The following is a 27,900-nucleotide window of genomic DNA, read 5'->3' on the forward strand; positions in this document are numbered from 1 at the left end:
GCAGTTTCAGTGGTGCACGCACGAGGTTATTGTTTACATGTGTGTGACATTTTGGAAAAGTAAAACCAGATAAGGGTGGCGTGCGATCAACGGTCGCTTGTTCAAGGTGCAGCTCGCCAGTGGGTGGGTTTCGGCTGTGCAACAAGCAGTATAAATAAATGCATAGTCGGTGCAGTGCTTGCCACGCGAGCTTACAAGACACACCAGGGTGTGATGAGCCGTTTCGGAAGTCGGATGGATCACTTACTGATGGGCTTCATTCCCAATATTAAGACATCGCTGCTCCCCCGCTGTCTTTGTACTGCATCTACGTCACTTGTTCAAAGACCCAAACTTCACATACAATAAAACGATAGAAAAGGGGTAGATGGCTCGTGACCTCTGCTTGACCTGCACGTGACCTTCTCTCAGGCAGGGGGCTGCGCTCCGGGATGAGGCCTCGTGACGTCGGGCTGAGCTGCACGTGACCTTGGGTCAGGCGAGGACTGAGCTTCAGAGGGAGACCTCACTCCCCCTGCTTGACCCTACCACCTGTCCGAGGTGATGGGCGTGGTCCAGGAGGAGGCCAGGAAACGTTCACCACAATGTCCCCGCAGGCAGCTTTGAGATGCGAAGTCCTTGCGTTAAAGACGGGCCTCCAATGCAGACCCACTCGCCTGCCTGCCCTGCTTCGGCGTCCGAGGTACTCGGGCAGCATACTTCACTCCTCAACAAATTGCAAAAGGTTGTATTTAGCCATCCTTCCTTACATTAATTTCTAGTGCAAGCCTTGTGTCTTTAGTTTTTTTGGCTCTCCTTGCTGGACTCGCTTTTTATCGATTTCTGTTAAATGATGCATGTTTTTATTGAGTGCACGTTTGCGTGAAATTGACTTATCGGACCTGGTAGGTGACTCACTCGAGGTGTAGAGTGTTGCCTGCAGGCACGCTGCTTATTATCCTAAGGAGTGGGACCCCCCCCCCCACTTAAGGTGGGGAGATAATGTCACCAGATGGCTTCGATCAAGAACACCATGTTTTTTTAGACCTGGCCAACGATGAAGAGAGCATTCTGGTAGTTGGAGTCACATCATCAAACTACATGATGCAAAGAACAGAAGTGGGATGGTTTGCAATAAAGAAAACCCTCAACAGAAATATATTTTCCATTCTGTCATCTTGTAAACTTTGAGTGGGACTTGCAACTTTCTCGACCACCTGTGTAAATGTGTGTCAAGCACTCAGTCGTGAATGATTTAGTCCACAAAGCTCTGGAGTTTCCTAAAAGCAATGCCTCCGAATCTCATCCAGGAAAGTGTTTTACCCTTTGGGTACTTGTAGTCCACTTCACGCCCCACCCCCCAAAAATATCCTGACCTAGATGAGGTACTCGTGTAGTTAATTGTGGAAACTTTCGAGCCCCAAGACTAGTGTTTGGTTGTGTGTTTATTTTGGTTATTTGTGCCACACAATCTTGTAAAATACAGTCATTCCTGTCACATGTAGCGGAATGTCAATTTTTTTCAAAGGAAGTGTGAAACAATTGCACATATTGTATGCAGGCTTGGTTGATGTTGTTCTGAATCGTATCATTTCTAAATGTAGCCATTTTCTGAATCTTGTGTCTCTTGCGTGAGGGTCACCATATGACTGGATTACTTGATGACATCCTGTGTCCAGACCTGGACTTTCATTTACCCCATCAGTGCATTCTGGGAGTGTTGTTTTTCTGTAGTTCAGTTGACCCCCCGCCTCCCCTCCACTGGACAGTCACACAAGAAAAATATATATGAAAAGAAAATTCTGGGATGGAAAAGTTGCCTTTGAAATCAAGGTGTAACTCTCTTTATTAAAAATACTTTCCGCTTTGTTTCACACGGAGTGGTTATAGAACAGACCGTTTGGGGCTCCTCAGTCTGTGAATGAGTACATTATTCAATGAGGTGTTTTCTTTGCATTCTGTTAGTTATAGAGATTCATTTCTAATGGAGTAAACATGGCTACATCACAATGCAGTAACAATAAAAAAAACAGCTACCCCTCCTATGATTGGCTGACCCATGTTTCCCATTGACTTTGAAGAGCTCTCAGTTGCCTTTTTGGCTAGGTTTGCGCTATACAAATACGACATGCATACATGAACTTTGGACCAAAGCGCTATGCATACATGCAAATGAGAAATATTGTAAATACTTGTCCTTTTCCATAAGACTAGATGATCTACATTACACCTAAGTAGTGCCACTGGAATTATGGCATTGTCCATCGATTTTTCTCCTAATTATTGATGTGACGAATTTGCCACATAATCCATCATCTGCGGCATAGTCTGCAGATTTTAACAAAAAAAAAAAAAGTTTCTAGCAGAAATGGTTCAAAAGTTACTAAAAATTTGACTACACGTTTAGACACCTAGTGGAAGGCCATCTGCAAAGCAGGACTGGTCACCTTTCTGTTGCTTATTGCTATATTTAGTTGTTATACTGGTACTAATGAGGTGCAACCAATGTCCAGAGAGTTTATCACAATTAAAAATGACCAAATAATGAAGCAATTCTATTACAAAATGTGCAGCATTATGCTGCATAATTTCCTTTTCTTGCAGCATAATTTACTCAACCCTGCCACATAATTAGTCCCTCTCCTGCCACATAATTCCGGTGCCCCTGCACCTAGGGCATTCATTTTACCACTTAGTGCATGCTGGTAATTGTAACACAAAAAGAGGGTGCAGTTTATCATATGGGAGGGTGTTGGAACCAGCAGTGTCTAGTTGGCTGAAGAGATGCCCCCACCCAGGCAGAACTACCACACCTGTCAAGGGAAGGTGATTACACTTGCTGTATAACCTGTGCCCTTGGGTACCTTGGCACTGAGCAGTCAGGCTCACTACAGAGGCAATGTGTAAAGCACAGGCACATCGGCTACTCATGATAAGTACACGGAGTGTCAGTAAAGAGATTTCATACAGGATGTATGTAAAAATGTTTATATTCAACACACGTATTCAATCATTAGAACACGACTATTCTATTCTTTTGGCCATAAAACACATTCAGAAATATTAATTGCAGTACCAGGCCTACTCGTATTGTTATGTCAATATTATGCACACTGTGGACAATTCCTAATCTATTGCCTCCCCACCCCAATTGAGAGAAAGCACCCTTATGCAGTGCACAATATCAAAATTATGCACGTACACAAAAATAAAACACTTTTTACTAGCACCTCGAGCTGAAGCCACGCATGAAATCCCAATTTCAAAAGGTATTCTGCTTTTGGCAATAATGAACATGCAATATGACCCCGCCGACCAGTGTTGTGATCCACACAGGATCAGTCCCTTTCACACACACTCACTCTGCACCACTATGCTGTGCAACGGGTATTTGCCATTCCGTACGGCACGCTCTTGCAGACAGATATGTACTCTGCACCCTAATGTGGTACCACTGTTACCCAGCGTATCAACAGTTCACCCTCTGCAGACTCCATGGCCCAAGCCCCCCTCCATCCTCTAGTTTACCCCCATTGTCCTGTAACCCAGAATGGAAGATGACCATCTCCGCCTCCAGGACACTGGGCTGCACGCGGCCAAAATCCCACTTAGTCTGGGTCCTCAGTAAGCAAGTGGGAATATGTAGCAGTTTGAAGTAGGAGGTAGACATAAACAAGGGCGAGGTTAGCAGCCACTCGGGAAGATCACCCACAGGTCTTAAAACACAAAGGAGTCACACAGTCTCTTGACCCGCTTCACAACTGTCTCTGAAGCGTTTCTTCAAGTCAGTCAATCTTGCACTACTGCCTGGTGCCAAGACCTCTTTTTTGGAAGGGGCCTGGTGTGGAGAGGGCAGTTGGTCCACCGGAATGAGAGTCAACCAGGGAACAACCGATGACTGGAGAGTAACGCAGGGGAGTCTCTCGATAGGATAAGGTACACAATGATCCGGATCGTGCCCAAGCAATCCGGGCAGAGCCCTTGGCGTGCATTGGTATGAGTTTCCCAACCACTTCAGATTTCAAATACGATGCTTTTGAAAATTCTGCGCCTCCCGGGAAAGGAGGCATAATGACCGGAGCATGCTGAGATGGATTGCACCAGGCAGTTCCAGTCAGACATAGCAGAGAGATGCAATTCCGTACCTCCCTGGAAAGAAGGCACCACGTCAGGTGCACGATGATACAGCTACACCAGACCAGTCCGGTCACACACACCGGCGAAAGTTCAGGAGAGTCACATGATGTAGAATGAGGCACTACTATGGGTACACCCTTACCTCTGAGGGTCGCACACTGTGAATCGGACATCGTGCGCAAGAGAATGCAGTGGGCGTGTCGCACAAGAGAGATGCGGCATGATCGCTGAAACAGTCCGTGCAGCTTTCCACAACTGGTGAATCCGCTCACCACCCACTAGACACTTATGAGTGTCTGGGTCCCCGCCATACAGGAACCACACGTCTAAGATGCGGGCAAGATTTGTGGGCTCCGTATGACACAATCCGGTCTCCAGACACAGTCTTCGTTACACAACTTGCACCACGCTACCAGTTGGGATTCAGTAGCCAAGGTGGGTACTTGAGAGGGCACTGTTCTCCAGATGTTACAGGTAGATGGTGTGGGTCCCTCATGGGAGATATTTGATATCCATAAGATCTTCAACAGAACAGGAGGTCTGTGGTCAGGCCCTTGGAGAGCACACTTCAGGGTGCCACACTTTAGTAGGTCCTCGGCCAAGGCCAGACTCTATTTGGACAGTTATCCTTCATGTGCGAAACCGAGTCCTCTGACAATGTGCACAGGTTCTCTGGTCCCATGTCCCCACAAGAGTATCTCACCCTTTGCTGAAGGATGGCACCTGTAGTGATACTGTCTTGTGTCTTTGAAGTTCCATTGGTTTAGGGGTTTTCCCTTTGAACCACAGCAGTCTCCCCTAAATCGTAGACCTGTCTACCATGTGGCCATGGACTGCAGATCCTAGTCTTTAGTGAGGCCATGAACCGGTCCCTAGAGGCCAAGTGTCACTGTGAATTCATTGATATGAAACATCATGAGGCTGTTCCACTGCCGTCCACTTTTGCAGTCTTAAGTAATGTCAGCCACTCTCCCACGTTAACCTATAGGACGAGCAAGCCTCATAGCTAGTGAAAACGTACATGGGCATTCCTCCTTACCTGGGCGCACGTGCACTATTGCGTATAGTGACTTGCGATGGCAGGCGGGACACATAGTTCCCAGCACCAGTGGTGCAAGTGTGCCCGCCTACATCTGCACAGGAGACTGGACACTGATTTAACTAATATATGTGTCTGTGCGTATGCACAATCCTGCGTTGGCAGGCGGCACACACAATCACGGGCACCACGGGTGCGCACTCACAGCAGCCTATATAATAGCAAGCTGCTCACGAGTTTACTCCCGGTAGATACCAGTGCATACCCACCAGTCTGCAGTGATGGATCGGTCCGTGTTTCAGAACATGGGATCAGAGCTACATCCCAACATGGAGGGGAAGGGTGCGTGTGCTTTCACGCAGCAAGGACAGGCTAAGCTAATGGCTTACACAGGTCCTAGCACCTTTGGTGCTGGCGCATACGCACACTAACCTGCTTGGACAAGCCCGACGTATGGACTCCCTTACAGTTGCAAATCCGCACTCCCAGCCAGTGACGGTGGACCAGGGACCTTGCAGATAGCACTATGGATTCAAGTGCCCAGACACAGGTCTGCACCGGCAGGCCTAACCCAGAGGTCAGAACACCGGGGATGCAGGTATACGCTCATCAGCCTACGATGGCAGGCCAGGCACCTATCTAAAATGCCTTAGCGCATCCTCCAGCCTCCCACTGCAGGTGGAACAGGCATCCAAAACAACATAAGGGCCGGTGCGCACACCCCCGGTCTGCATTGGCAGACCAACCCATGTTCCTGAAGAACGTGTCAGCACCTCTTCCTAATCTTTGTAGGGAGGTGCACGCACTTCCACACGGCCCTGACAGCAAGCGCCTGCGAAGGGCCATGAGGCCACTCCAGAGAATCGGCAACACCCCCTAAGTATCCATGGGTAGAGTCGAACTCTAAGGCAGGGGAAGCCCCATTTGGGGGGTGGGTCCTCACTACCTGGGGAGGGATCATCCATATGTGCCCACCTGGCCTTCCGCCTACCAGCCCCTGGGGCCAATCGGGGCCTTCCAGGGGGAAGGGCCCACCGGGGGGATGGGGCCCATGGTATGGGACAACCAACTCAGGGTGGGCTGAGGCTTAAGTGATGCTAACGTAGGCAGGGGCACCTTGGTGCCCCACAAGCCTGTCCTGACAGACCCGATATAGGGTGGGTGCTACACTCAGTGCTCCGTCCCACTCATAGCCAGTTCCATACCCACTCCGGGAATGTGGCGTACTTTTTTACAGGGCGCATAGAGGTATGGGTCACAGTACCCATCATACACACACCCCTAACCCAATGCGGGCGACGCTGGCATGTGCACCTTCCCTCTGCCCTACAGGAGGAAGGTGCCCAGAATCCTATGGTTATGCAGAGAGTGTCGGCAAAGACTAGGATGAAAAAGCAAAAAGTTTTGGGGCGATTCCCGCATAGGAGGCTATGTCAAACAGAGAGGATAAGGCTGTTAGACGGGACTGGCGGGTAGACCAGAGTGATCAGAGGGAGTCCGAGTGATCAGACCTGAATGCCCTCACACACCCCAAGGGGTGTCATGCTTCATCATAGGGCTGCTCCTCATCGAGCAACCCCTGGACTCCTAGTAATGAAGATTACCAGAACGTAGACAGCACATTATCTCCTCCTCCACCTTCCTCACCAGTCTCTACTATATGAGCTGATACAAAAGCCCGGATCAGCTTCATAACCGTATACAAAAGTTTCTCAGTGTCATACTGAGCAGATATAAACATCAATATTTAATTACTATCAGAGTTATTCAGAAAATATACAATTAATATGTTAGTTCGCAAGATAGGTTTCTGAAACTGCACCCAGAACGGAAACTGGGAAAGCTATTGATGTTTTGCCTCTCGGCTGTAATCTATTATGGCCCATAAACGCATGAGGAGAAGCCAAGGTAGCCGCATACAGCAAATATCCTCAAATGATGCACCCTTGAAATATGCCCAAGAGGCAGGCATACGCCTTGTCGATCTTCCTGAATGTGCTCACTCATTTCTCCACCGTGGGCATCACAAGCTAGCCGAATAGCCTATTTCATCCACCTGCTGAGAGTAGTTAGACAGTTTTAAACTGTTCCCACAGGACTAAGTATCTCAAATCGGTGATGCAAATTCCTGAAAACCTCTGCTCTTGCTAAATAAATCAGAAGGGTTCTCTTAACATCTAACAATGTATTAAAGGTCCTCCCACACTGGGGACCTGGTGCTAACACTGGGCAAATCGCCTCCTTGGAACAATGAAATCGATAAGGGACCTTTGGTAAAAACTTCAGGCTGAACCTCAATACCACTCTGCCTGGAAAAGCCTTCAGAATGGGTTCTGAACTCAGGAAAGACCTCAGACCCCTTACTCTCCTAGCTGAAGGAACCTGCTACTAGAAATAACCCCTTAAGGGTCAGAAACTTGAAATCCATTTCTTCCAGGGTTTTTAAAGGAAGACCTTTGGGAGCCTATGGGACCAATGGGAGATCTCAAGAATGCAAAGGAGAATGAATCATCGGAAACTTCTCAAGATTCTAGACACAGATGACTCTAGATTCTGTAACTGAGGGTCTCTGAATGCTCTCACAGCCACCCATTGGATTCTAAGAGATGAGGGAGCTAAACCCAAGAGAATGCAATCTCTTAGAAGTCCAAGACCCTCACAGAATCAACTGAACTAGAAGACAAACCTCTATCCCCACACCAATTCTCTAATGTTCTCCAATGGCGAGAATAGGCTTTTGGAGTAGCTTGATGCTTGGAGTGTTGAATCATCTAACACAGAGGAACAACCTGTAGACTAACGTATCCTCTCAATATCTAAGCCTGAAGAGCATTTGTCTCAGCATGTCTAGTGGAAGGTGGCAGCCTGCTCGAGGGTAAGGGGCTATTGGAATTACCCAATGATAAGACTAGAGCCCTGTCCTCCCTGATCTTCTGGAGTACCTTCAGAATCATTGAAATGGCAGGAAATGCGTAAAGTAGTCTTGTTGGCCATCTGAAGGACATGCAATCCATGACAAGGAATAATTGTGGAGAAACAAGTGAGGAGGGCATTCTATCTTGAGGCGAAGAGATCGATCTTCGAATTCCTAAACCACCCCTGCACCTGAAGGAATATTCCTCTCATCAAGGACAATGAAGTCGTAGGGTAAAGCACACTTCTCAATCTCTATGCTGCCCAGTTCTCCTTCCTGTGGAGGTAGATTGCTCTCATGTATCTCAGATTGAGCTCCACCCATGTACAAACCCCCCTAGCTAATAGGCTGAAACTCTGTACTCCTCTGATGGTTTACATAGCCCATCGCCACCCTGTTTTCAGTCCTGTCCTGTAGATGGTGACCTAAGAACTAGGGAGCAAACTCCCTCATGGCAAGCTGGACTGTTTTAAGCTCTCTCCAATTGGAGGAGTTGGCAGACTGTAAAATTGTCCATTTTACTGGGACCGAGGAACAGTCTAGAGGGATGCCACACTCTAGGTTGCTGGCATCTGTGGTGACAATCCTTGTTGGAGCTATACAAAAGGGATGACCTTTGACTAAGTTTTCTTCCTCCAACCATCAGTCCACCATTTCCTTCACCTGACAGGTGGCTGGCACCCCGTGTTTGAATTCCTGTGAACTAGGAAACCACTGTTCCAGCAAATGATTTAATAATGGAAACAAGTGAAGATGTGCTGAAGGTAGGAGTGCAAGAGTTAATGGCCCTTGAGACTTTGTGGTCTCAACCATTCTCTTTGTGAAGTCTTATGCAACAGAATGTTCAGAATCTCAGCTGACCATTTCTGGCTTCTCTCCAGGGGTAGTAACACTTGTTCTACATTTGTTCTGAAATGGGTTACAAAGACGTGTAAGTTCTGCATGCGTGTCAGACTAGGATTTTTGTAGTTTAGCAAAAATCTGTGATCTTGGACCACCTTGCACACCTCTTAGACCTGATAAAGTGCCTTGGGAACAGGAGAACAAGAAATGAGCCAGTCATCTAGGTAAAGGAATACTTGAATTCATCTAATGTGAATGACTCCCACTAACGGTGCCAGTATTTTAGGAAACGTCCTAGGTGAAGAGGAAAGACCAACGGGTAGTACCTGAACCTGGTAATGTTGGTCCGGTATGCAGAGTTGAAGAAGCGTCTACTTACTGGGATGAATGGGTACTTGGAGATAAGCATCTAGAAAGTCCATTGATGCTAGGCAATCTTGCTGATTGATTAACGGAAAGATTTCTTCGGGAGCGAGGGGTAGTCATTTTGAACTTCATATGCAATATATATGCTTCTTTATAGTTGCTATGAGACCATCCCTGATGTGTAAACACATACGTCCATGTCACCAAGCAATTATAAAAATGCCCAGAAGTGGGGGGTGAAGCCTTGTCACAACAAAGATGGCTGGCATCTGCTGAACCTTTGCTAGCCCCGGCACTCAATAGCATGTACCGAGGCCCCTCATGCAGTCCCAACGCGGGTACCAGAAGGCCTTGTTCCAGAAGAGCCCAAGGAACACGTCGGTCCTCCGCACTACTGGCTGCCAGGGCTCTGGCACTCCTGTCCAACCAGCGACCATACCTAAGGGAGACACAGGCCCCTGCCGCAGCATCGAGTACTCAGCCCGTTCGCTGATGACACAGCTAATCGGGAGGTGTTGCCTGGCTGCGCCGCAGATGGCCAGCATCTGTGGAAGTTCCTGCTAGCCCAGTGCCCCAAGGCATCTAATGAGGCCACCGGGCAGCTCCAGTTGTGGTGGACGGACGGCCTTGTCCCAGGAGAGACCAGGGAACATGTTGATCCTCTGCACCGGCAGATCCCCCAACGACCAGGCCAGATGGAGAGACGGGCCTCGGCTGTGGCCACTGTGGACACAGCTCTGGGGCCCAGGACAGGCAGCACACCAGAGGTCCTGCTTTCCCCCCACTATGGCTCCTCGTTCCACTGCAACACTGGGGTGAGCACCAGTTCGTCCCTGATGATCTCTTTCCAGCAACACTCAGTCGAGTGCCGTGGTACCTGTGAGCCTCATCCCTACTCTCAGAGGCCTGCACTCCCTATTCGACCCCAGGCTCAACACTGAGCCCGCCAAACAATAGGGTGCCCCCACACCTGCCCATAACAAGGGTTCAGGACCCAGCCCATCACCTCACCCTCCACAGGCTAGTATTCAAACATGATACCTATGTAGGACATGTTCCTCCTGACCTAACTTCCTCCATGCCCCACACTGCATCTCTAGGACACTGACCATAGAACTGCCTCCCCCCCCCCTTTCCCCTTTACTGTGTGGACTGATCTTTTGGGGGGCTTACTGCACACCTCTACCAGCTATTCCTTGCTGGGAGTGGAGTGCCTGAGGGTACTGCGTCTGGGGTCTTGCACCTCTGATCATCGATCGGCCTGCTTTGCACCTCTTCGACTTGTCTTGGGCATTGACCTGCCCTTGGGCACAACTGAAATGGATCGTTCCTAGGGATGGGCGGGACTTGTGGAATTTGACTCTGCAGAATTCTGCAGACTTACATAAACATTCTGTGAGATTATACGGCGTACCACTGATGGATGGAAATAGAAATGTCACACTACTTGCGCTGTGATTTAGTGCCGGTAGCCTGTTCTGTGCGGAAAAATTTGCATGTACGGCACCGCGCAGTGTGCCAGAGGGAGTAGCTACTAGAGTTGATTTTGCGATCTCTAAAGTAGATTTTCTACTCGAGCGGCAGCCTTCTCACTGCGAACAGTCGCAGCTGTCCGCGTTAGAAAATCTCGTCTGTTGTCCTCCTAGCAATCGGAAATCAAGCTAGGGGATGCCAAATCTCACTTGCCAACTTACCATTCTGGAGCTTTGCGCAAAAAAACATTCTGTCACAAAGCGTTTGTTGGAATTTGACCAAAACTGTGCATTACAAGAGTAACGTAGTCACCAAATTCTGCTAGTTCTGTGGGTAGAACGGAATATTCTGACCACCCCTAATCGTTCCCCCATTTTTCCCTTGGTGCTGCAGGGTCAGCTGTTCATTGATGCCTGCTGCAGGGGCCTTCATCTGCTGCTGCCCTTAACTTCTCATGTGACATCACTCCTCCCTGTCGATCTTTGAATACTTACACAAGATCTTTTGCTTTCCACAGATGGGCAAAGCAACCCACCAGTTACTGTTCTCGGAAGCAGGTGGGAAAAAGACCCCTTGCTGCAACGACATGGCTGAAATCACACTAGAGACCACTATGAGGGAGCTGGCTGTGATAAAAACTTCAATGAACTTGGTCAAAGAAGACACCAGGTGGACACCCACCGTACTCAAAACAATAATGGCAGATCTTACTGCGTTTAAAACTCAGCTAGAGACGAAGGACCGGAAATTTGCTTTACTGTTGACAATGGAAAAGGAGCCGGATATTGGGCAGGAATTGTGGCATCTACGGCGGAAGCCGGTGAACGTTGAGGATTGCAACCGCCGCAACAATATACGCTTCCTGGGGATACCAGAGGGTCTAGAGTCGGAGAAATTCGAATGTTTTCTGGTGTCCTTTCTTCTGCAACTTGCTGGCCTGACGTTTTCTTCTCTGGAATTTCAGAAGGTCTATAGGATCCTCTCATAGACCACTAGACCTGGTACTGTGCCATGGCCCATCATCTTCTTGCCGCCAGCAGGCTCTTCAGCTTATAATGGCAGTGAAATGCAACAATGGCCCATTCATTTATAAGGACTGAAAGATATACAACCCTGCTGACTTCTTGCAGGGCACAAAACTTATGTCCTGGCTCTACAACTGCAGCTTCAGGGGTTAGAAATGAGTTATGGCCTCTTGGAGCCTGCTACCATGCTGATTACAATTAATGCTATTCACAGGGAATTTACAGAGCCGGATAAACTCGAACAACTTCTGGACCAGCTGGATACTACTGAGATGGACATGTCAGGCTCCCCACTGGCTGCAGCCACTGCGTCGACTAGGGGCTCGGCTGCCCAGACCAACATGGGGCAGCAGTCATCAACTGGAGTCAGTTCTCGGACGGTGGGAGGAGAAGGGCAGCAAAGTTTCTTCCATCGCTCCTGGCAGAGGCAGAGATAAATCCCGCTCTCTCCCTAAAGACCTGAGTGTGCCTATGGACGGTTTACTCCAGGGAGGAGCTGCAGGTGGACAGGTTATTGTGGCCTACCTTTCACCATTGTTGTGGGTAAGACCTAACTGGTTACACGGTGAGAGACACACAAAGAAGGGTGGCTGGGACTTTTGAACTCTTCATGGAGGATATCCCGGCCTCCGCTTTGACTGTGTCTCTTTGCCACTCACTCTTTTCCTTACTTTCAAGTGGCTACAGAGGGAGTTCTCATGTTTTTTGGAGTACTTGTGGTAATATGTTACCAGGCCAAGGGGTGCTGTGGCTAACTCAGTTGGAAAGGAAGCCGCCCATTAAAAGTTGGGTAAAGGAAGAGGGCCAGACACGGGAAGCTCTGGGATCAAGGACTGTTGCCGAAGTACTCTTTTCTAGCACTGGCCTCAGTTTCATTTATTTGTTGGTGTTTTTCTATTTCTTTCTCTTTTTTTGTGTGCAATTTTCTGCAGTTGTTGGTGCACCTTTTCTTTGCAAGTCCAGGAACATACTCACTGAGGGCATCCCAACGGTGGTTAGCCCAGACCTAATCCTGCCCCTAACCCCCCCCCCCCCCGTTGTGTTGGCCTCCTGTAGTTTGGGACCACTAGTTCTCTCGCATTCTCAGCCATCTCCTTTTCCCGCTCCCTCTGTTGCCCTGCCACCGACTCCCTGTTGGTTGTGGTGGTCCTCTTGTTGGGGGTCAGATGGCTCATACCTGGCTCTAGACACACTGGCTGCTATTGGTTCTGGAATATATGGCCACAACATTTCCTGACATTGCACTTGCACTCACCTCTCTCGTTTGGAATTGGACAAACTGACAGTGGATTTGGTGGGGAAGGTCATCAGTGCAAGTTACGGGTGTAGGAACACCTGGTCCCACTGGTACGCATGGTCCACCCAAAGCATCATGAAAAGCGTGGGGTCACTATACTGCTGAGAAAATCATTACAATGCTAGGTCCAAAAAACGTGGGTGTCCACAGAGTGTTCCCGCATCTCAGAACCATGGGTACGATGACGGCGGTAGGATCGATAATGCACCAAATGCCAACAGAGCCAACTTCTGTCTTCTCTGTCTCAACTTTTTGTGGAATTCAGTCCCCCCCCCCCAACTGGTGGTGGGTAGATATTGAAACCTGGCCTTAGTTGCGTACTTAGATGGGACAGGAGGCTATGATAAAGCAAATGCGAGAGACGGACGTCATGTCGGACTATGGCCTCACAGACTCCTGGTGACTTGCACAACCCCAAGACTGGAATCCACTTTTGTGTCCGGGATACACGGGGGACCTATTCTGGGACTGACTATTTTCCTGTGGGCTATGCTACTCTGACTGCCCTGCAGGATTGCACAATCCTGGAAGGGGTGATTGTGGATCACGCTCTGACTGTACTGAATTTAGATCATGGACATGTCGCCACAGTGTTGCAGTGATGCTGCCTCAAGGTGTCTTCTTACAAACAACCTCTGGAAAAACAGAGGCATGCAGACCACCTGTGCAGGTACATAGCTGAGGATGAGGGGACAGTATCCTCCACACAAACACTTTGGGCAGCGGGAACAGCTGTCCTGCAGGGAAATTTGATGTATTCACTACCCCCACGATCCATAAATGGGAACGGTCTGATTGACAACGGCATCTAGAGCAGACCGTGCGGAATTTAAAGGTCAAATTTACGCAACAGCCCCCTCCTCCACACTCCTCCGCCAGCTGGAAAGGACTTGAACACGCTGTTTACATCTAAGGTAAAGTATGCCCTCTTGGGACTGACAATGCGGCATTTTGAGCAGGACGCGGAGCCGGGCAGGCTTCTCTCTGTGGAGTTCCACCAGCACGAGTCCCAATTGCCATATCAGCGAAAGGGATACAGATGGTAGCCTGCTTACACACCCAATGCCGATAGCATTGGGTGTGCATCTTGTATAGAGCAGAGGCACAACCTGACCTATGGGATGAGAATGCATTTATAGCCAACGTCCGTCTTCTGACCTTGTCACAGGTAGGCAGACAACAGCTTGACGGAGATGTAAGGGAGGAAGAGATTGCAACAGCTATCTCAGAAATTCCATACAACAACACTGCATGGGGTGATGGTTTTCCCATAGAGCTCTATAAGCAAAAGACACTATTAGTAGCCCAACTCCTATGTCAAGTCTTCAAGGCTGCTGAGGAATGTGGTGGCTTCCCCTCGGAATACAACAAAGCCATCGTCTGTCTCCTACTGAAAGCCAACAAGGACCCCACTCATGGTGCTAGCTATTGCCTGATTTCGGATATGAAAATTCTGACCAAGGTGCTCGGGACCCTCCTTAAAAGGTCTTGCCTAGTCTTATACATCAATCGCAGGTGGGCTTTGTCCTGGGCCGGTCTTCCAGGAACCATATTTTTATTTATTTCTTTAATGTGATTTTATATAGCGCGAACATTACCCGAAGGTGTCAGAGCGCTTTACAAAAGAACCGGTTGCGTTACATAAGGATTTTGGATTACATGAGTTACATAAGAGATACAAACAGAGAATTTTTTTTTGCAAATATACAAGTGGAGTGAAAGGAGGGAAAAATTGCAAATGTACAAGTTATAAATTCACTCAAGGAAGAGATACAAACAGATAAACTCTAAAATCACATAGGAGTGGTAGTAAGTACAAAGGTCTACTACATATACTAGTGGTTAGAGATATATATATACAAATAGCAAATTCACTCAGGATTACATTTTAACAGCGATTAGGCTTATATAAATATATTGTATATTTACAGAGCAGGAAATTCTTGCCAACGTTCAGCCAGGTGTTCAGGTGGTGTTGCACTTAAGGGTGGTGGTCTTGGGTCTGGAGGGATCCCCGAGTTGGAGATGTCCATAGGGGTAGAAGGCCAGATGGTGGTGGGGGAAGCGGCATGCTGGATCCCCGGGCTGATCTTGAGGTCATACTGTTGGGTGTAAAAGGTAATAGCGCTATTTTTCTTCTCTTATATTATTCAGCCTTCTGGTGCCTCCAAAAAGATTTTGGGGAAGGGAACACCCTACTTCCCTAAACTCAATCCTAAGGATTGGTTAGACAGTTAAACAGACTTTGCGGAGCACACAGCTTATACAACGCTATTCAGCAGTATCAAAAACACCAATCCAAACACAATTCAATTGATTTCTAATAATCGTCTTCTTTTAATTCCGTTAATTCCAATCCCCTATGCATAAGGGATTGGAATTAACGGAATTAAAAGAAGACGATTATTAGAAATCAATTGAATTGTGTTTGGATTGGTGTTTTTGATCCTGCTGAATAGCGTTGTATAAGCTGTGTGCTCCGCAAAGTCTGTTTAAATGATCTTGAGGTCATGCTGGGCTCCATCTTGTGGATAGAGGACGGCACCCATGGTGAAGTCAGGCACCCAGAAGCACGGGGATCCCCCCACGGGGCCCCCAGATGCCATCATCGCCCAGTGTGAGCTTCTTGCTAAACCATTTGCCCCTGTGGTAGCTTCTTAGTCTCTGTTAGCCCCGCCGGTGCCTGCGAGATTTCACATGCTGGTACATGTCTTGTGGCAATTGCATACTGATAATCATAAGAAGATGCTCATCTCACTCCATGGCGAAAAGGGGTTTGATGGCGTGGAATGGGGATACCTGATCCGTACGCCGCACTGAGCGGCACTAGGGCTAGTTTTCATGGCTACAATGTAGTGGATATACTCTAATCCCGCCGCTCAAATAACCTGCAGGGGATTCATGTCCTAAACATTCGCGATACACAGGGGACCAGACTGGGATGCTGGCTGTCCCCACTCATCTTTTCCTAGCCTCGGACCCTCCGGCAGTGACCAGTAGACCGTGTGATGGACTGCAGGGTATAGTGACACCGGCGGGGGAAAGAAAGATCCGATCATATGCGAATGACATCCCTCTCACGCTTTTAAACCCCAGATACTTCTGTCCCTTATTGATTTTTAGGTCTCGCTGAGTCAGCTCGCATGCGCTGCTCGGAGAGACTTTAGTAGGTGAGTTTTCAAAGTGCTGATGGCTGGCGACAAGCTTGCGTTCACGCAAGCGTGCACGCGCACACCGCCAGCCTTCAGCGCCATCTGTCTTTCCCTCTTGCTTGCTCCCTGCCTACGCCCCTCCCCCCACCTTTGCGCTTACAAGCGTTCGGGATTCTCCCAGTGGGTGCATCTCCGTCAGGCAATGTCACGCCCACCTTAAATGTATCTTCCATCGCTGCCTCAACGTGCTTTCTCTTTCCACAAACTTGATGTTTGTGTTCCTTTATTTTGAGATGCTTTTAGTATTACTGTTTTGTGACTTAAGGAACATTAAGGCAATGTTACCGTGAAACTGGACAACGTTCAGTGTTTATTTCTGATCGCAGCGGCTGCTTCATATCCGTTGCACCATTCAGGGAGTCCTTTCGTTGGCGCTTTCATGAGGACATGATGAGGAAGCTGGAAACTTTTAGCACATTCTCTTTAAAAGCAAAGCATGTTGGCGACTGTTTAGTCGATTAGACCTATGTTGGGCTTTAGATCTCAAAGCGCTATGGTGGGTGCAGCAGTTATAACTCATGAAATATGGGGTGCAACTCACAAGGAGGGGGCAGGTTTGAGTGCACATTGGTTGCAATTGAACTCTTAAGATGATGGGCTGTGTGTATCCATTATCAGCACTCAGTCTTCGCTAAGTGATCTTGTTTTGTTTTTGTTGTTGTGTCAATGCTTTTGCTGCGCCCGTTTGACTTACAACATGCTTTCTCTTTCTCCAAACTCGATGTTTGTTCCTATATTTTGAGATGCTTTTAGTATTCCTGTCACACACCCACACCCACACACACACACACACACACAACCACACACACACACACACACACACACACACAACCACACACACACAACCGCACACATAAAACCACACACATACACACACAACCACACCCAACCACACCCAACCACATACACACACAACCACAACCCCACACACAACCCCACACACACACAACCCCACACACACACAACCCCACACACACACAACCCCACACACACACAACCCCGCACACACACGGCCACACACATAACTACAACCACACACACACACACAACCACAAACACAACCACACACACACAACCACACCCACAATCACACACAACCACACACACAACCACAACCACACGCACAAAGGGAAGAGACAACTGCAGCAGGACCTTCAGCTCAAAGAGGACAGCAGAACCACTGGAAAAGGAACCCCTCTGGCATGACCTGGGCAACAAGTAGTTGTCACTGGAGACGTTGTGATCCTATGAACAATAGTCAGTTTGCTGATATTTGCATATCAGTCCCAGGATGCAAACCACCACTTGTTAGATTAAAAACATCGTAAGCCAAAAAATGTCATCCATTTTAGTCCGTTTTAATCAATTTCCTTGTAAAGTTTATTGTCCGTTTAGATAAATAGGTGAAACATGGTTCTTCCGATATTCAAATGCGTGTATAATGCCACAGCCTTTAATACAGCATGTCGGATTCGCACATTTCATTATAATATTTAACCCAATGCATTTCGGCCTTTAAGCCTTCGTCAGGGGTAACTCTAGAGTAAAGAAAAAATATATCGTATCATGAACAGTTTCACAAAATCTAAAAAACAATTTTTCTCATAAATGAAATTAAAAAACACTCTCCAATGATTAGTCCCCCGTTTCTTGTGCACAATTAATTCCACTGTTTGCTCAAAACCCATAACATTAAAAAGAAACCACCACATTGAGCTCAAAATCACACACAACCAACCACACAACCACACACACAGAACCACACCCACAATCACACACAACCACACACACAACCACAACCACACGCACAAAGGGAAGAGACAACTGCAGCAGGACCTTCGGCTCAAAGAGGACAGCAGAACCACTGGAAAAGGAACCCCTCTGGCATGACCTGGGCAGCAAGTAGTTTTCACTGGAGACGTTGTGATCCTATGAACAATAGTGTCATCAATGATCTAATCCAAACTGTAAACTGTGACAAATAACATTCCTATATATTGCAGCACAAAAACAGCAACAAGCATTGGCATAGCCAATAGGTCTCGCCTTTGGGACCTTATAATTGTTTGCCATGCAACAGTTGTTGTTGCACCAAGGATATTGTGCTGCATAACTAAATACTTATAAGGGCCCAAAAGCAAGACCTATTGGCTATGCCAATGCTCGTTTTTCCATCTTCTCAGGTTAGGTCACGCTAGGGCCGATCTGTCAAGCCAGACCTAAAATCCCAATAAAAGGAAAAGGGGAAAAGGAAGACACACAACAACCTGGTAGGTTGTGGGTGTTATGCAATGTCTCCAAAGTAGGTATGAGTATGCAAAGAAAGAAAAAATTACTCTTTTGGGTTACTAGTTGTGCCCTCACGCACCCTTGTGAGTGTCCAGCATCATCATTGGGCACTGCTCCTCGTGGGGGTGGCGCAATTCTCTTCCTTCCGTAAGCCGGCGGTCTTGGAAGACGGGTAGGTTTCTGGCTTACCGAAGGAAGGAGAGAATTGCCTTCTTACACCCGAGCCACCGCTGAAGCAGCCTTCTTCGAATTTGGGGAGGGCTGTGACCAGGGTATACGCATAAGAACGTATCCCAGCGACAGTACTTGTTCTACACCTCAACAAAGATCTTTAGGAGAATATAGGGTTTCTCCATCCCTGATTCTCATACTCCTACTCTTTCTACTGGTCCTGATGAAGCGCTTAGGGATTCACTAGGGACCAATTCACAGCGCGAAACATGTCGACCTATTCTGCACACCTATTACACTAGGGACACTATCACGCGGGTTGAGAGCTGCGGGATCGATTTTTGCTTCCTTTCCCCTCTCATTTTCGCATAAAGTGCATCTCCATCCCCGTGATCTATATTTTTAGCCTAACCCATAGGACCCCCGAATAAACATACCAGGGTACCTATTGGGTTATTTTAAATCTTCACCCACTTGCACCTTTTTAACCCCACACACCCACATGCACAAATGTGGCAACTCCTAAAAGATCTCCATCAGAGAGCCCTCCAGTAGGGCCCGTGAGGGACTGCAGCGCCACCCCCACGAGGAGCAGTGCCCAATGATGATGCTGGACACTCGCAAGGGTGTGTGAGGGCACAACTAGTAACCCACAGGAGTACCTTTTCCTTTCTTTGCATACTCATACCTACTTTGGAGACATTGTAGAACACCCATAACCTACCAGGTTGTTGTGTGTCTTCCTTTTCCCTTTTTCCTTTTATTTATTTTTTAGGAACTGATACCAATCATAGTGTTAATGCATTGTCTTTAGGATCACTGGTTCAGGACCTACTTCCATTAGCTCCTTGTCCCCCCTTCTCCCAGTTTGGTCTAAAATCCCAATAAACTGCTGTTGACTAAAAAGGCAAGAGGGTGCCTCGGCCCCCCAATGCCTGCCTTCCATTTCCAATGCAGTGACTGGCCGCTTCTCCCCGTGGTCGCTCAAATATTGGCAATGACCGATCTTTCCCGAAGTTGTTTAATGTTTCTCGGGCTCCTCTCCGGGAACGCAGATGCCGCCGTGTGGAGCGGCCGATCCCCGTGGGGATGCGCGCTGTTTGCCCATCCCTCAAAGGATAGTTAAACACTTCCTCCAGTTAACTGCGGGCTTTACTCGTTACGGTCACTTTGTGCCCGAACGCTTAGAAAAACAGTTCTTTTTTGGGGGTAGAGGGGGAGGGATGCGGTGGATTCGAAAGAGAGGGTGTTTTGTAGAGGGGGCAAAGTACGTATCAGTCCGCCTTAAAAAAAATAATAATAAAGTCTGTGCTTGCAGTGTGGCGCCTGAGTTGACACAAATGTATTCTTCTAAACATGAAAGCACGTCATATAGTGTGTGTCCCATGAGAAAAGGGACACATACAGTGGTTCAAGAACAGTAAAATATTTTATCTGGCGACTACTGCCTGAAAAAGTTGTCCCTATACCGTGTAACCTCCGATGCACGGTGCGCCCTTCGGCATCTCTTGTCTATGACAAGTTGACTCACGGCTATCTTTACCAACTTCCCATCCCCGCTCTTCTGAAGAAAAGGCTCCTGTTTGCGCTGTTTTTCGGCTGGGAAATGGTCCACTCTTTCTACCAACTGCTGAGTAGTCACCCCCCAGTCCCGCTGCCCCCTCCCCCGCCGCTGTCCCGTCACCACCACAGGATACTTCAGAAAGCCCACCGAGTTTCCCCGGCAACGCCTTGTCTCCGGCGAGCCGGGGGTTAAGCCGGAGAGGCTTATTGTATTACTGGGGGTGTGCGGCGTGGGTCCGCTGTCCTCCCGCCGTGTGGGAGTTTGGGCAGAGGGACGAGCGAGTAAGAGGCATGAAAGGCCCGAGGCATCCCAGGGCAGAGGGGTACCACGGACCTGCATCCCGCACCTGTCTCCAGGGCAACCAGAACTTCTTCCGGGAGCGCTGAACTTGGTGCCTTTGGAGCCCACTGCTCGGGGGCTGGCAGTGGACACCCCAATACTGGCCCAGAGTTCGAAGCGCACCCCAGGCCCTCCTTCCGTTCACACCTCCATTTCTACCCAGCATGGGCCCGTAGCCTCTAATGGATAGGAGCCAAGAAGAACAAACAGGACCGTGCCTTTTCCAGGGACTCCCCACCTGCCTCTGTAAGTAGAAAATCCGATTTGTGACAGGCCAGCGCCTTCAAGTGCAGCGGAAGGGATTTGCAGCCGACGAGGCCTTCGTGATGACCCCAGAAGTTGGCGAAGCCTCATATTGCGACGGTTTCATTCTTGGAGCAGCGCGGGTGGCTTGAATCTTTTTTTCACTTTTTGCTAAAGACTTGTGGTTCTGAGTTTCTGAAGAGTCGCGGAGCTGACCAGCGCGCGTTGCTTTTCTGAATGTCGTTGATCTACTGGCCACTGACCGGGAGCAGGCCTGCCCTGGACCCATGGGGGTCTTGGCGTTAGAGGGGCGTCCTGCGGATTCACTCTAGGAATCTTTCTACGGAGACCATGCCTTGGAGCTTCAGTGCAGCAGCTGGGAGTGCCTGCTGCCACGCTGGGTGGTATATTGGAAATCTATAAAGTTGAATTTCTAGTGCGTTTTCATAGTGTCCACTGACCACCGGATACGAGTTTGGGAGCCAGAGGCAGGATCGAGGCAGCCCGGATACATTCCACGACACACGCTGTCCACACAACACCCTGGCCTGGTGGCGCGGTTTGTGTACTGAGTTTTCTTGTTTTGGTTTTCATTGTGTACAGTGTGATGGCCCGTCTCTTGGGTGGTGGTAGGAAGGGCCCTTTCTGGGCTCTTTCAGCTTTTGATTGGGGGGGGGGGGGGGGGTTCGGTGGAGGGCGGTGCTACGGCGCTGGTTGTGTTTATTTCATACTAACATGGAGGAAATAAGGAACACATGGTGCAAAACAATCTGTGAAGTGCACCGATGAAGATGGCGGTGGAATTTCGAGGTGTATTTATTTTATTCGACTCTCTTACAGGAAGGGGTGTACAGAGGTTGCAACAAACACCCAGGTGTAAATGAACAGTGAATAGTAAATTCGAATGGGGTCTGACAACGTTGAGTGAGACCTACCAAGGGTATTGTCTGTTTACACGGTGTATGGGATGCTGGTTCTTGTGGTGGGTGGTGCCTAAGGTCACACGATGTGGAATAAGAAAAGGCTAGAAGATTATTAGCTGTGCTGTGGTGGTGCAAGTTAGACTGTTGTCTGTGCTGGGATTTTGCTTGTGATGGCGTTGCCAGGGTTGTGGATCGGACGTTCACTGAGATGGAAAAGTGTCAGTAAGTTTACCTTCAGTGCTATGATATTGCATGTGAAGATGTTGACTGACTGTGCTTGAATGATGGCTGTGAGGTTGGTCTATTTTTTTTTCGTTGGCTGTGAAGCTGTTGGGAAGGTGAATTTGAGCTATGCTGACATATGTGTCTTTAAGGTTGTTCCGTGCATCTTTTGGAAGGTGCGCGTGAGGCTGTTTACTCTGCTGATAGGGGGTGGTGTCTGTAAGGCTTGTAACTGTACTGGCATATTAGGTTGTTGCCATTTGTGGTATGTGTGAAATTGGTACTGAATTTGTTCAGATGGTTGCCCTCAGTTTGCTGTTTTTCCCTTAATCGCCTCTGAGTTTTGTATTTAAACTGAGCCGATGCCTTGAGGTTGTTGGCTGTGAATAAATGGCGCCCATGTCTTTGTGCCCATACTGAGTTATTGCTCACGATGATGTTGGATGTGCTGGGATGGTGTCTGTGAACCTGTTGTTGCAGCAGCATGGTGTCTGTGACTTTGGAGGGTTTGCCACGATTATGCCTGTGAGTCTGTTGGCTTTGCTAGGCTTGTGTTTAGTTGGCTGTGCTGGGATGGTGTCTGTGAACCTGTTGTTGCAGCAGCATGGTGTCTGTGACTTTGGAGGGTTTGCCACGATTATGCCTGTGAGTCTGTTGGCTTTGCTAGGCTTGTGTTTAGTTGGCTGTGCTGGGATGGTGTCTGTGAACCTGTTGTTGCAGCAGCATGGTGTCTGTGACTTTGGAGGGTTTGCCACGATTATGCCTGTGAGTCTGTTGGCTTTGCTAGGCTTGTGTTTAGTTGGCTGTGCTGGGATGGTGTCTGTGAACCTGTTGTTGCAGCAGCATGGTGTCTGTGACTTTGGAGGGTTTGCCACGATTATGCCTGTGAGTCTGTTGGCTTTGCTAGGCTTGTGTTTAGTTGGCTGTGCTGGGATGGTGTCTGTGAACCTGTTGTTGCAGCAGCATGGTGTCTGTGACTTTGGAGGGTTTGCCACGATTATGCCTGTGAGTCTGTTGGCTTTGCTAGGCTTGTGTTTAGTTGGCTGTGCTGGGATGGTGTCTGTGAACCTGTTGTTGCAGCAGCATGGTGTCTGTGACTTTGGAGGGTTTGCCACGATTATGCCTGTGAGTCTGTTGGCTTTGCTAGGCTTGTGTTTAGTTGGATGTGCTGGGATGGTGTCTGTGAACCTGTTGTTGCAGCAGCATGGTGTCTGTGACTTTGGAGGGTTTGCCACGATTATGCCTGTGAGTCTGTTGGCTTTGCTAGGCTTGTGTTTAGTTGGCTGTGCTGGGATGGTGTCTGTGAACCTGTTGTTGCAGCAGCATGGTGTCTGTGACTTTGGAGGGTTTGCCACGATTATGCCTGTGAGTCTGTTGGCTTTGCTAGGCTTGTGTTTAGTTGGATGTGCTGGGATGGTGTCTGTGAACCTGTTGTTGCAGCAGCATGGTGTCTGTGACTTTGGAGGGTTTGCCACGATTATGCCTGTGAGTCTGTTGGCTTTGCTAGGCTTGTGTTTAGTTGGCTGTGCTGGGATGGTGTCTGTGAACCTGTTGTTGCAGCAGCATGGTGTCTGTGACTTTGGAGGGTTTGCCACGATTATGCCTGTGAGTCTGTTGGCTTTGCTAGGCTTGTGTTTAGTTGGCTGTGCTGGGATGGTGTCTGTGAACCTGTTGTTGCAGCAGCATGGTGTCTGTGACTTTGGAGGGTTTGCCACGATTATGCCTGTGAGTCTGTTGGCTTTGCTAGGCTTGTGTTTAGTTGGATGTGCTGGGATGGTGTCTGTGAACCTGTTGTTGCAGCAGCATGGTGTCTGTGACTTTGGAGGGTTTGCCACGATTATGCCTGTGAGTCTGTTGGCTTTGCTAGGCTTGTGTTTAGTTGGCTGTGCTGGGATGGTGTCTGTGAACCTGTTGTTGCAGCAGCATGGTGTCTGTGACTTTGGAGGGTTTGCCACGATTATGCCTGTGAGTCTGTTGGCTTTGCTAGGCTTGTGTTTAGTTGGATGTGCTGGGATGGTGTCTGTGAACCTGTTGTTGCAGCAGCATGGTGTCTGTGACTTTGGAGGGTTTGCCACGATTATGCCTGTGAGTCTGTTGGCTTTGCTAGGCTTGTGTTTAGTTGGCTGTGCTGGGATGGTGTCTGTGAACCTGTTGTTGCAGCAGCATGGTGTCTGTGACTTTGGAGGGTTTGCCACGATTATGCCTGTGAGTCTGTTGGCTTTGCTAGGCTTGTGTTTAGTTGGATGTGCTGGGATGGTGTCTGTGAACCTGTTGTTGCAGCAGCATGGTGTCTGTGACTTTGGAGGGTTTGCCACGATTATGCCTGTGAGTCTGTTGGCTTTGCTAGGCTTGTGTTTAGTTGGCTGTGCTGGGATGGTGTCTGTGAACCTGTTGTTGCAGCAGCATGGTGTCTGTGACTTTGGAGGGTTTGCCACGATTATGCCTGTGAGTCTGTTGGCTTTGCTAGGCTTGTGTTTAGTTGGCTGTGCTGGGATGGTGTCTGTGAACCTGTTGTTGCAGCAGCATGGTGTCTGTGACTTTGGAGGGTTTGCCACGATTATGCCTGTGAGTCTGTTGGCTTTGCTAGGCTTGTGTTTAGTTGGATGTGCTGGGATGGTGTCTGTGAACCTGTTGTTGCAGCAGCATGGTGTCTGTGACTTTGGAGGGTTTGCCACGATTATGCCTGTGAGTCTGTTGGCTTTGCTAGGCTTGTGTTTAGTTGGCTGTGCTGGGATGGTGTCTGTGAACCTGTTGTTGCAGCAGCATGGTGTCTGTGACTTTGGAGGGTTTGCCACGATTATGCCTGTGAGTCTGTTGGCTTTGCTAGGCTTGTGTTTAGTTGGCTGTGCTGGGAAGGTGCTTGTGAGGTTGTTGGCGGCGCTCGGACTGTGATGTCAGGGTTTTTTGTTTGTAAACGGATGTTGGAGGTTAGGCTGTTGCTGGTTCTCAGCTGTAACCATTGAGGTGTGTGCTTTGCAAGTGCTTGTGAGGTTGTTAGCCTTGTGTGGGCAGTGCCTGTGAGTCTGGGAGCTACAATGAAAGTGCGGCTGCGGTTGGTAAGTGTGATGCAGTGCTGTCTATGAAGTTGTTGGCTGTCCTGGTTAGTGCATGCCAGGTTCTTGTTCTGATGGTGCCCGTGACATCACTGACAAACGGACCATACCATGCCTGATCGTTTCCGTGATGTGCACTCTAGCACTTGCACTTGTATATTTCTCATTTGTGATTGGGTTTATAAGTCTGGCAGGTAAAAACCTCTTTAAAGCTCCGGACTGGCCGAGGGTGTCACGCATGACATTGGGTCAAGTAGAAGCTACGCTTGTGTGGAGTTTTTCAGTTCTGATGATGTGGTGCTTTTGGAGATGATGCTGCTTGTGTTAGGATGGTGCTGTTGTTGTTGATTTTGCTTTGATTCTGTGTGTGAGGTTGCTCTCTTTTCCTTGGTTGTGCCAATTGGATTATTATCCTGGGACTGTTCTTGGCTTTTCTGGTATTCTGCCTGTTCTGTGGGTGGTTGCGCTGACATTGTGCCCGCAAAATTGCTGGTTTTGCTTTGATCGTGGCTTTTAGGTTATTGCTTGTGCAGGTGAAGTGCCAGTAAGAGATCGGCTGTGCTTGGATGATGCATGGGAGGTGGTGGACTGTGCTGGGATGACACCTGTGGATATGTAAAGATGACATATGTGAGGTTGTTTAGCATGCCAGCATGGTGTCTGCAAAGCTCTTTGTATGAGTTGGTGCCTTTGGAGGTTTTGACAAAGCTGAAATCCTGACTGATTCTTTAGTCGTGCTGGTGGTGGAATAGGGCAAACATACAGTTGGATTGATGATGGGCTGCATGTGAACCCTTTGGTCACGCAAGGTAGATGCCTAACAAGTTGTTGTCCAAGTATTGGGTCTTTTTTTGCTTTTTGTTTGGGATACCTGGCTGTGATTAGGTGGCAACAATGATGACCTGGCTACGCTGTGATGAGCTTGTGAGATTATTTGCTGTGCAGGGATGTTGGTTTCATTTTGATGGTGTTGCTGAGGTATAATTGTGTTGTATAGTTATAAGCTGTAACTGTTTTTTTTGGTAGTTTAGCTGTTCTTTGGTATTACATTACAAGTTGTCAACTGTGGTTTAATCATGCCTGCGAGAAGTTGTTCTGCTGCACTGGTGCCTTTGAAATATAGGTGTTCTTTGATTGTGCCTCTTAGGTGATTGGTTTTATTGGATAACGTCTATGATGTTGTAAGGAGATAATGCTTTGTCGCTTGTTCTAGAAGGGTGCATTTAGAGTTGTTGGTTGCACTTGCATTAATTGTCTCTCATCCCAGTGAAGCCAGTAAATGCCTGTTAGGTTGTTGCTTCCAGTGTTTTGCGAGTCGCTGTAAGGTTTTTGTCAGTGCTAGGGGTGGTGCTTGTGAGGTTATTGATTCTGCCTGGATATCTCAAGTGTATTTGTTTTCACCAAATCGTTCCTCTGAGGTTGTTACTTGTGCTGGGACAACACGTGGGGAGATTTGTTCTTTTTTTTGTTTTGTTTTTTGTAATTGGTACTTTGTGCCAGTAAATTTGCTTGCTGGGGCGGTTCTTGTGCTAAATGTAAATGTAAATGTGCAGGAATTTATATAGCGCAAATCACCAAGCGGTCTCTAAGCGCTTGCTTAGGGAACCCGTCCTGGTATTCCCCTGAGTATGCACTGGAGCGAGAATTATCGAGTCCATGGACATTTATGGACTCAAGACCCAGCCGAGCCGGGAATTGAACCCTGGTCCCGGGCTGACCTCTGCTTCCAGGTCTGCCTCCTCTAACCAGTGAGCCACACTTCTCCACTAAGATGTTGTCTATGAGATTGTGGTGTACTGTATTGGTATGTGCCCGTTAAAGTTATGGTGGTGGTAAAGTGTTGGATTTTGCTCGGCTGATGGACGGTTTTGTTGACTGTTGGAGTGGTGTCTGTAAGATTGGTGGCTTTGTAAGCATGCCGTCTATAAGGGTTATAAAAGTCTTAGATTGAGTTTGTAATGTTGCTGGTGGTGCTAAGGCATGTGCCTGCAGTGTTGTTAGTTCTGCATATGGTACATTTCTGGTTGTTTAATAGCTTTGTATGTTACTCGTGAGATATTTGAATTTCACCATTTGGTAACCATGTACTGCTTTGAAAGTAAGCACTTCTCTGAAAATATCCTGTCACTTTTATGTTGCTCACACATACATTTCAACTACTTACAAGGGCTGGTATTTTTTTGTAAAATAGAGGAACTGTTGCACAAATAGATGTTGTTTCGAGTCTACTAAGGAACCCAAAGATTGATTCCCGGTCTCCTTGATCCAAAATTGTCCATCTCGCTGCAAGGTAGCATCTCTTGTTTTGCTGTGGTGTATTTGTCACCAGTAGCTTTTCCAGCATTGTGCCACTGACATTGTTGGATTGTGCAGAAACAGTGCACATCATGGTTCCCTGAAGGGATGCGGCCTGTGAGGTTGGTAAGGGATTGGCTGAATGCTGCCTGGGTGGTTGTTCTATGCATCCTTGAGGTTCTATGTTAACTATCAAGATGGTGACCATGAGGTTGTATGCAGCCTTGAGGTTCTACATGAATCATTAGGATGGCAACCTTGAGGCTGTATGAAGCCTTGAGGTTCTACATGGATCATCAAGATGGTGTCCTTGAGGTTGTATGCAGCTGCAGCCTTGAGGTTCTACGTGAATCATCAAGATGGTGACCTTGAGGTTGTATGCAGCCTTGAGGTTCTACATGAATCATTAGGATGGTGACCCTGAGGTTGTATGCAGCCTTGAGGTTCTACATGAATCGTTAGGATGCTGACCTCGAGGTTGTATGCAGCCTTGAGGTTCTACATGAATCATCAGGA

The 27,900-nt window shown here is 48.1% G+C and overlaps 1 protein-coding gene across 5 annotated transcripts in view; it reads left to right on the forward strand.

Annotated features, from left to right (window-relative positions):
* Nucleotides 1-444: 444 nt before the first annotated feature.
* LOC146830407 (microtubule-actin cross-linking factor 1, isoforms 6/7-like) overlaps nt 445-27,900 on the forward strand; it is a 456,496-nt gene continuing 429,040 nt past the window's right edge. Inside the window, exon 1 of one of the 5 annotated variants that reach the window (XM_085604595.1) lies at nt 445-724. In XM_085604595.1, coding sequence (XP_085460721.1) covers nt 608-724 — 117 coding nt within the window. In that variant the 5' untranslated portion in view covers nt 445-607. Of the gene's footprint in view, nt 725-20,482; nt 21,457-27,900 lie in introns of those variants that run through there. The other 4 variants (XM_085604596.1, XM_085604592.1, XM_085604591.1 and 1 more) reach the window with 4 other exon arrangements.

Source organism: Triturus cristatus, chromosome 5_1 (assembly GCF_964204655.1).
Source record: "Triturus cristatus chromosome 5_1, aTriCri1.1, whole genome shotgun sequence".
In the NCBI taxonomy this organism is placed as follows: domain Eukaryota; kingdom Metazoa; phylum Chordata; class Amphibia; order Caudata; family Salamandridae; genus Triturus; species Triturus cristatus.